General features: G+C 39.5%; 1 protein-coding gene across 1 annotated transcript; it reads right to left on the reverse strand.

Annotated features, from left to right (window-relative positions):
* Positions 1–4,602: 4,602 nt before the first annotated feature.
* Positions 4,603–8,608, reverse strand: LOC140862357 (uncharacterized). The gene is made up of 7 exons (XM_073265376.1): positions 8,011–8,608; positions 7,520–7,945; positions 7,093–7,231; positions 5,946–6,564; positions 5,418–5,510; positions 4,957–5,082; positions 4,603–4,866 (listed from the first exon to the last, which is right to left on the reverse strand). The coding sequence occupies exons 1-7, from the start codon at positions 8,606–8,608 to the stop codon at positions 4,603–4,605; spliced, it is 2,265 nt and encodes a 754-aa protein (XP_073121477.1).
* Between the last annotated feature and the right edge of the window lie 1,345 nt (positions 8,609–9,953).

Below are 9,953 nucleotides of genomic sequence, written 5' to 3' on the forward strand. Positions count from 1 at the left end.
AAATCACTCGTACCCCATGATCACGGACCGAAGTCCCTTCACGCATGCGGCACGTCATCAACTCCTTAACAGTAGCGAACCTTTCAGCCCTCGACTGAGCCCCAAAAAGTTCCTTGAGTTGCGTGTGAATGTCAGCAGCATTCACCGTGTCCTCAAATCGCCTCTGGAGTTCATCAGACATCGAGGCTTGCATATAGCATTTGGTCTTGATGTCATGGTCACACCATGCATCAAGTTTGGCCAATTCCTCCGGACTTATGTCAGCTGGTGCTTCCTTCGGAGGTGCTTTCTCTAACACGTAGAGCATTTTCTCCGAAGTTAAGACAATCTTCAACTTCCGGAACCATTCCGTATAGTTGGCGCCAGTCAACTTGTTTTGTTCGAGGATCGAGAATAATGGATTTCGCGAATTCATTGTATGAAATACTGAAAAGAAAAACAGACATATATCAATGATTGTTTAACAATTTACTAAGACATAAAATAGGCGAATTTAATTTTATGAATCTCACTCCCACTATTTTAACGATTTCACCACCCTCTAGTGAAAACGGGAAACTTTTTCCTTAGTGAGAACATGGAGTCCAATTGACAAACTTATGGTCCCGAATAATATCAGCCAACCATAATTCTCAAAAGGTAGAGCCCAATTGCTTCCAAAGCAACCCCCATGTGTTTACCTCATGTCCAATAAGGGCCCAATAATATGACGCCGTTTAAAGTGACATGTCAAGATGACCCATCAATATTAAGTTGTGATGGACGGTCGCCATGTGGATCCCCCAATAATATGAGCCGATCCCATGGGAGTTCCACCCAACTTACAACATTTGTCGATCCAATGTACAGCTTTCCGACGGACGGGCCCCCCCAATAATATGAGCCGGACCGTATCCGCGGGTAGCATCACATACATTGACCGTTGATGGAAGGTAGGAACATTTAAACAATATTTAAATTTCCTTTATTTATCTTGATATAAATTTTAAATCATATTTAAAATGAGGGATTTTATTTATAAAAATATTTGTCTCATCATATTTAATTTATTGCATGCATTGCCGGATTCACGCAATTTATGTCTAAACATGCATACAATCATAATATCACATATTATATAGGATGATCGATTCCATTTCTAATTGACCCGTGGTTGCCAATCACGGGTCTTAGTCCAATCCTAGGTAATATGCAGTATGCAAATGCAATCCTATTACATATGCTTCCAATTTACATTTCTTCAGTCTTCATTATCTGCTGGGCCCACCATCTTCAAATCTTGATCTCCCACTAAATCTAATGTATTTACAATAAATAACAATGACAAGTAGGGGATACATTTTTAGGGGGTGGGAACGGGCTATAAACCAAGCCCACTTTTATTACATATGACATTCATATCGGGCCATAAACCAGGCCCATTAATAAAACCAACAATAATAAAGACAAAATGTAAATTCCTAACATACACCTACAAAATTGGTCATGGCAATCGATCATCCTTATCCAATAACATTTAATTCAAAATTAATTTATTGGATAACATGCTGTGGCAATTCAAATTTAAACAAGATAAAATCATATTTTATATATAAAATCTCATTTCACATATAAAATCATATTTTATCTCTATATCAAATAAAATCATATTTTATCTATAAAATCCAATTTTACAAATAAAATCATATTTTACTTAATATATCATAAGATCATATCTTATCATCAATTGTACCAAAATAATTGATTTCAAAATTCAATTTACGGATAAAATATTAAAATTTTCCAAAAATTCAAATTTATCCAAAATCAATTTTAAAATTTACGGACTCGAATTCGATCCGAAATCTCGTGAACCAATCAAAACAATTTTTGACCGGACCAAAAATAAAATTTTAAATATTAAAATTAATTTTAAATAAAAATATAATTTTTCCCGCGGGCCGCCCGGGACACTCCCGGGCCGGCCCGCACCCGGGGCGCGGGCCGGGGGCAGCCCGGCTGCCCCCTTAGGGCAGCGCCGTGCGCTGCCCTGGGCGGCGCCGAGCGCCGCCCCTGGGCAGCGCCGAGCGCTGCCCTGCGCAGCGCCCCGCGCTGCGCTGGGCAGCGCACAGCGCTGCCCTGGGCGGCGACGGTCGCCGCCTTGGGCGGCGCCGTGCGCCGCCCGGGGCAGCAACAATTGCTGCCCCACCGGGCAGCGATCCAATCGCTGCCCGGGTTTTGCCCCGAAATTTTTTTTTTTTTTTTTTATTTAAAAATATTTATTTTGTTTCAAAAACCGAGACTCAAAAATTTTGTACAATTGATTAATTTAATCGTTTGATCTGAGCAACCTGGCTCTGATACCACTGTTGGAAAACGCGGCTCTCTGATCAATCACGATTGATACCCGGTGCAGCGGAAGTTTAAAATTTTTATCATGGAACAATTCCATGGTGTGGGTATCAACCGTTTAACGATTAAATTATTGTGTGTGTAAAATTTAAATAACAATTAAATAAATTTTACCTCAAATCTCGCAACGAGATTAATGGACACCAACAGAACAATTCTGCTCTTGTTGTCTCTCCCTGGAACCGATGAACGCCTTCAATCAGGTCCACGAACAGAGGTTTAATCCCTCTGATAGATTGCACTAGAAAATCTATCAGAAGTTTTCTGCGAAGAGAATACACGAATTTGATTCGTTATTCCTTACTGCGATTCAAAATCACAGACCGGAATTTTCTCGGGCAGAGGGAGGGAGAGGCGGCCGAAAACGTTTTTGAGAGGGGCTAGGGTTTCGAAAATCCTGTCTCAAAAATTATGACCTGTTGTGTGTAATTTCTGTACTGAAATAACTTATTTATAATGCAGGCCACTAACACCTTAGGGCCCATTAGTCATAAGCTGGGGCCCGACAAGCAAAGCCCATTCGTTCAGAAATTAATATAAAATTCATCGTGACTCCGATTGATGAAACGATTTCACCAATGTGCACAGAAACCATTTCTGCACGTTTTAAAGTCAAAATAAATTTTCCTGAATCCGAATTCAGTGGTTTCCAAAAATGTCCATCCCTATGTCATTTTAGGAAATCCTACTCCCTTACTCTTATTTAAGAAGTCCAACTCCTTAGTTCATTAAATTTAACTCTTTAAATTTAACTATCTCAACGGGGATTAAAACTCCATTACACTGTGTGACCCTCAATGGTTCAGGGATACAGCTAGCCGTGGGCTCACAACTCCTTGTGACTCGGAACAACACTTTCCGACTTGCCCAACGAATCATGGTAAAGCGCCTAGCAACATCGCCCCATGATTCCCTAGGTATCACTGATAGTGCCTACAAGAACCAGTAGATTTTGGTTAACGTACAGTACGGTCCCTTCATCCATATATCCCGATCGAATCAACAACCATTGGTATATCGAGAGTCGCTCAAGATTCGATAACTATGCAATACATCTTGAAGATCAAATTAGTGACATCGCATGTGCTACTAAGAAACCATTTCTTAAATCACATCAAGTACTCTGGCCAGAGATTTGTCACACTAATATCTCCTCAGATCGCATAGGATATCCACACTCGCAAGTATGTGGTGAATCCTTGACAACAATGCATTGACTCCTATATGTGTCGTAACTGTACCCAATCTCGACACCTGATGACCCCCTCAGAGTCGGTAAACGAGTCAAAGCACAGTACTAGCATATAGAGTCTCCATGATGTTTCAAGTCGTAAGGACTAATGGTGTACAACCAAAACCGCGGACTTTATCCACTCGATAAGTGATAACCACTTGGAAAGTCCGGATAGGGTAGTTCGACTATTCATCCTATGAATATCCATTTGCATGCTTCGAACATCTCCATGTTCCCTACCAATGAAACGTGGTACTCCGCATCGCAAATGCTAGTCTCAAACTCGAGCGATCCTTATCCTTATTATCGGACGGCTCAATCGACTAGGAACGGTTTTAGAATATACAGTGACTATAAGATGTATTTCATGATAGACATCTCCATGTTCTACCACATCTTACATACACTATAGTATATTCAAGGTCTTTATCAAAACAACAATAGTATATCACAATATAACAATATGAAGTAATATAAAGTCATTGCCATAAAAGTGTAAATAATATTAAACAAAAGATTGTTTATACAAAGAGTCATCAAAGCCCATAGCCACACAGTTGGCTCACTGGGCACCCACTCTTACACTTTAGTCCCTAAAAACTTCAAGAATTGCAAATCAATCCCTATACAAATATGAAGTTTCCCATTCAATTCTTTTAATTTAAGAATCTCGGAATTTAAATCTCAATTTCATAATTTCTCAAATTAAATATTTTTGGGGCATTACAATTCTCCCCCTTTAAGACATGATTTCGTCCTCGAAATCGCATGCAATTACACCGCAAAAGATATAGACTGAATAAATGACTGAAGTAAAAACTCACTTCAGTGAAATAGCTCTGGATATCGTTGTCTCATATCATGTTCTGTCTCCCATGTGGCTTCTTCAACTCCTGTCTACTCCACTGCACTTTGACAAGTGAAATGGATTTGTTTCTGAGCTGCTTTTCTTTGTGATCAAGGATTTGAACAGGTCGTTAAAAATAACTCAGCTTTTCATCCAGTTCAGCCTCATCTGGACGAAGTACATGGGAAGCATATGGCTTATACTTCCTCAACATAGACACGTGAAACACGGCGTGAATACCTGATAATGATGGAGGTAATTCTAATCGATAGGAAAGATCACCAACTTTGTCAAGAATCTCGTAAGGCCCGATAAATCTCGGTGATACTTTACATCTCTTTCCGAATCGAACTGTTCCTCGAAAAGGAGATATTTTCAAAAATACTCGATCACCCTATTCAAAGCTCAGAGGTCTACGCCTCACATTTGCATATTTGTCTTGACGATCTTGCACTGTTCCCATTCTAGATTGTATCAACTTTACCTTATTGGACATTTCTCTGATCATGTCTGGCCCTGTATCTGGTGCTTCAGAAAGATCATCCCAGAACAACGGAGATCTGCATTTCCTACCATACAGTTCTTCAAACGGAGCCATTTCAATTCTTGTCTAATAACTATTTTTATAGGAAAATTCAACCAATGGCAAAGATTCTTGCTTGTTAGCACCGAAATAAAGAACTAAAGCTCTCAACATATCCTCCAGAATCTGGATAGTCCGCTCTGACTTTCGTTGTGCTCAAATATAAACGAGTACCTAAAGTTTCCTGCAAACTGTGCCAGAAATGTGTAGTAAATCGAGGATCTCGATCTGATACTACAGACTTAGGCACACCGTGCAATCTCACCACATCTCTGATATAGATATTGACCATCTGATCATGACAATACATCATCTGATAAGGAATAAAAACAAGCATACTTAGTCAGTTTGTCAATCATCACCCAAATTTCATCACACCCTCTCGAAGATCTTGGTAATTTCGTGAAAAAATCTGTAGTGATATGATCACCTAGTTGCTTGCTCTCTGCTTTCACCTGTTGACATTTTAAACATTTGGATACAAATTTTGTCACATCAGCTTTCATCTGTTTCCACCGAAATTGTTGTTTCAAATCATTATACATTTTCCTACCACCAGGATGAGTGCTAAACTTGCTGCAATGAGCCTCATTCAGAATCTGATATCTCAAATCTGCAATATCAGGCACGACAATACGTCTATTCGCAAACAAAACTCCATCTATACTGACCTGATACTCTGACTCGTGACAAGATCTGACTTTCTCAACTGACTCCTGAGTCTTCTGATCAGTTTTCTGTGCTTCTTTAATCTTGATCAACAACTCTGGTTCAGCTTGGATCGCATAAACTCAAACATGTTGTACATCTGTATCAAAACTCAAGCCATGAACATAGCAATCTTCTATCAACTTAGATACACTCATAGTAGATATATACAGATCACAAACCTTTCTACTCAAAGCATCAGCAACTGCAGTAGACTTTCCCGGGTAATACTTGATTTCACAATCAAAATATTTCAATAACTCTAACCAACGCCTCTGTCTCATATTCAATTCAGTTTGAGAGAATAGATATTTTAGGCTTTTATGATCAGTATAGATTTCAAACGTCTCACCATACAAATAATGATGCCAAATCTTCAAGGCAAAGACAATAGCTGCAAACTCCAGATCATGTATGGGGTATCTGGTCTTGTGACGTTTCAGTTGTCTTGAAGAATAAGCTATCCCGTGACCGTTTTGCATAAGAATACAACCCAAAACTTTATGTGATGCATCAGAATAAACTGTAAAACCACCTGCATCTGATGGAATAGCTAACACATGTGCAATGGTCAGTCTCTTATTCAATTCAACAAAGCTAGATTCACAATCGTCTGTCAAAATATAAGGAGCATTCTTCTGGGTTAACTGGGTAATTGGTTTTGCAATGCTAGAGAATCCCTCGATAAATTGGCGATAATACCCAGCTAAGCCTATAAAAGTGCGTATTTCAGGCACTGACGTAGGTCTAGGCCAGTTGATAACTGCCTTTACCTTGCTAGGATCAACTGATATTTGTATCCTGAAATAACATGACCAAGAAAAACAACTCTATCTAGCCAAAATTCACATTTGGACAGCTTAGCATACAATTGTTCTATTTGCAAAATCTGCAAGACAATTCTCAAATGCTCTGCATGCTTAGTCTTATTCTTAGAATAGATCAGAATATCGTCGATAAAGATTATAAAAAACTCATCTAAATACTTCTGAAATATTATATTCATTAAACCCATAAAGACTGCGGAGCATTTGTTAATCCAAATGGCATAACTATAAACTCATAATGGCCATACCTCGTTCTAAAAGTAGTTTTAGGCACATTTGTTTCTCTTACCCTCAACTGATGATATCCAGACCTCAAATCAATCTTTGAATAAACAGAGGAACCCTGCAATTGATCAAACAAGTCTTCTATTCGAGGTAATGGATATTTATTCTTTACTGTAGCTTTATTCAGTTGACGGTAGTCGATACATGGTTCTTTCTTACAAATAGAACCGGAGCGCCCCAAGGTGAAATTCTCCGTCTAATGTAACCCTAGGCCAACAAATCTTCGAGCTGATCTTTCAAATCTTTTAGTTCCAGTGGTTCCATCCTATAAGGAGCTTTAGATGTAGGTAACGTACATGTCATCAACTCGATACTAAAATCAATATCACGGGCTGGAGGTAAGCCCGAAATTTCATCTGGAAAAATATCAACAAATTCTCTTACAACTGGAATATCTGCCGATTCAAGACTAGATTTTCACGCATCAAATGCATAAACTAGAAATCCTTCAGCACCTTTATGCAATAAATGTGCCATAGATAAGCTAGAAATCAAAGGAATCTTAGCTCGAGAACCCTTACCGTAGAATTTCCAATCATCTGCCATGTATGGTCTAAATCTGGTCACCTTATGAAAACAATCAATTGTGGCCCTGTACTTGGTTAGTGCATCAATGCCAATAATGCAGCCAAAATCAAACACACCATGTACAATACAATCAAGCTCAATTACATTGCCATCAAATTGCAACTCACATCCCCTAACTAAGCTCACCGATACCTTATCTTTCCCCATTGGATATGAAATAGAAAATACAGAAGGCAAAGGCTCAACAGGTAAAGCATGCAATGCAACAAATTTCTCAGCTATGAATGTATGCGATGCACCAGTGTCAATTAACACATAAGCAGGATAACCAAAAATAACACAGTTACCTGAAATCACATTGTCAGGTGCAGCCTGAGCCTGATCCTCTGTAAGTGCAAAGACTCTTCCTTGCTGTCTAGAATGTTGGCCTACACTCTGGCTCTCTCCCTGTCTACTCTGCTCTAGTCTGCTCGGTGGTTGAAAGAAATGCACAAAAGTAGCTTGCCTATCAGAATGAGTTGAAAATCTTGATGTATTTTCATCTGGTGAAGTTCCAGATTCACGTGTAGAACACACTCAAGCATAATGTCTTGGCCTATTACACAACTTGCAATTACCTGTAACTCTTTTGCAATAATCACTAGAGTGTTTTCCTCCACATTTATTGCAAAACCAACCAGAAGATCCTGAACTTTGAGCTCATACAAATGGTCTCGAACCACTAGAACTAGAAGAGTTGCTCCCAGTCCTTTTGAACTGCTTACCTTTAAGCTTAAAACGGAAACAATCTTTTCTGTTGCTACCACTACCACTTCCCTCATACCTGCTTTGCTGTTGTGGAAATTGTGACTAAGGTTGCGGTGGTTGTGGTTGTGACTGTTGTGAAGATTGAGGCATGAACGAACTTCCCCTTTGTCTAGTATACCAGCTTCTGCTCCCTTAGCTTTATTAAGGGCATCTGCAAAATTAGTCGGCCGCCCAGCATTTACCAAAGTGAAGACATCAGGATTAAGACCGTTAATAAACTGGTCAGCCTTCGCTTCCTCATTTTCAGCAATATGAGGTGAAAATCGGAGTAAAAAGGAGAACTTAGCCACATAGTCCTCAATATTCATGTTACCCTGTTTCAGATTAGCAAACTCCGCTCCTTTGTCTTTTTTATACGACGTAGGAAAGAAACGCTGGTAAGATTCAGTTGTAAACATTGTCCAGGTAATAACAGTGCCTCGGTTTTCCAAAGTTTTTTTTGGCATGATCCACCAACTTTTAGCCACATCATGAAGTTTATGTACAACCAGTCGGATTCAGCGGTCATCGGAGTAATCAAGTGAGTTAAACAGTTGCTTGATGTCTTCGAGCCAACTTTCACATGCAACTAAATCCTCCATACCTTTTAGAGTCGGTGGCTTAAATGACTGAAATTGCTTCAACAGATCTTCCAACGGTGTAGGAGTCGTATTCATTTGTTCAGCAGCAGTACTTCCTTGCTCAATCGGAGGTACTTCTCCTACCTGTGGAACATTACGTGCTCTTCTGGGAGGCATAAATGCTAGACTGAGATTAGATAACAATTCAGCAAACATACTAACCATATTCTCAGTTCAACGTCGCAAACTCTTCAATCGCATGAGTATAGCTATATCTCAATCAGCATCAAACCAATTTCCTTGCTTCCCAAATCACACAATGGAATAATTATAGCAATAGAAAACATGTAAATATATAAACATGCGTACAAAGAGTAGAACATGCTCGCATGAAATTCATTTAGCCATGTAATTCAATTCATCTCATGCAATACAAAATCATGTGACTCAATCTACCCCGCTCAACTTCTAATGTCGACTCAAGACATCCTAAGCTCTGATACCAAAAAATATGGCGACCTCGGGTTCAAGACACAACACGACAAACCACGTAACCAAAACAATTTTTTTTATTTTTGAAATTGGAGGGCCGCGCGGTCGCGCACAACGCCTTGCTCAAGGGCTTGGGCTGCGCGGCCGAGCCCCTTTGGGCTGCGCTGCAGGAGGTCCTGACCTCCGACCAGGAGTGGTGCGGCCGTGCCCATAGGGTAGCGCGGGCGCGCAGCTCCAGCTGATCCTATATATATTTTTTTTAAAAATTTTGCTCCAACTCCCGGAATGGTTCCATATCGATCCAACTAATAAATCTTATAAGGAAAATGAGTTTAAACAACCTCAAACATGTTCCATCATCAAACACAACATAATCTACATATCTCTAGACTATGCAAAAGCTATACAAATCATATGTTGTTTAGTATACAAACTTAACATGCATTCAACAGAGGTTTTTTAACATTATACAACAACTCAACCCGAGCCCCACTTCTAAACTCTTTCCAAAGCTCATGGCCTCCTATGACTCGGCCCTAAATCACCTGTTGCAATGCACGCACACACAAAAAAGCAATAGCCGGACAAACCGGTAAGTATAAAACTTAGTATAAAACGAAGGAAAATATAAAATGTATAAATACAGCCATGTCAATGCATTTCAAGCTTAACTATCAATTTATGAAATGCA

The sequence above is a fragment of the Henckelia pumila genome, chromosome 4, assembly GCF_033568475.1.
Source record: "Henckelia pumila isolate YLH828 chromosome 4, ASM3356847v2, whole genome shotgun sequence".
NCBI lineage: Eukaryota > Viridiplantae > Streptophyta > Magnoliopsida > Lamiales > Gesneriaceae > Henckelia > Henckelia pumila.

Coding starts and splice junctions, on each gene's coding strand:
- LOC140862357 (XM_073265376.1), bottom strand. CDS start 8,608: ATGTTTACAACTGAATCTTACCAGCGTTTCTTTCCTACGTCGTATAAA. Junction 7,232..7,519: donor GCTTGATTGTATTGTACATG/GTGTGTTTGATT, acceptor ATATTTTTCCAG/ATGAAATTTCGGGCTTACCT. Junction 5,083..5,417: donor GAGGGTGTGATGAAATTTGG/GTGATGATTGAC, acceptor AATAGTTATTAG/ACAAGAATTGAAATGGCTCC.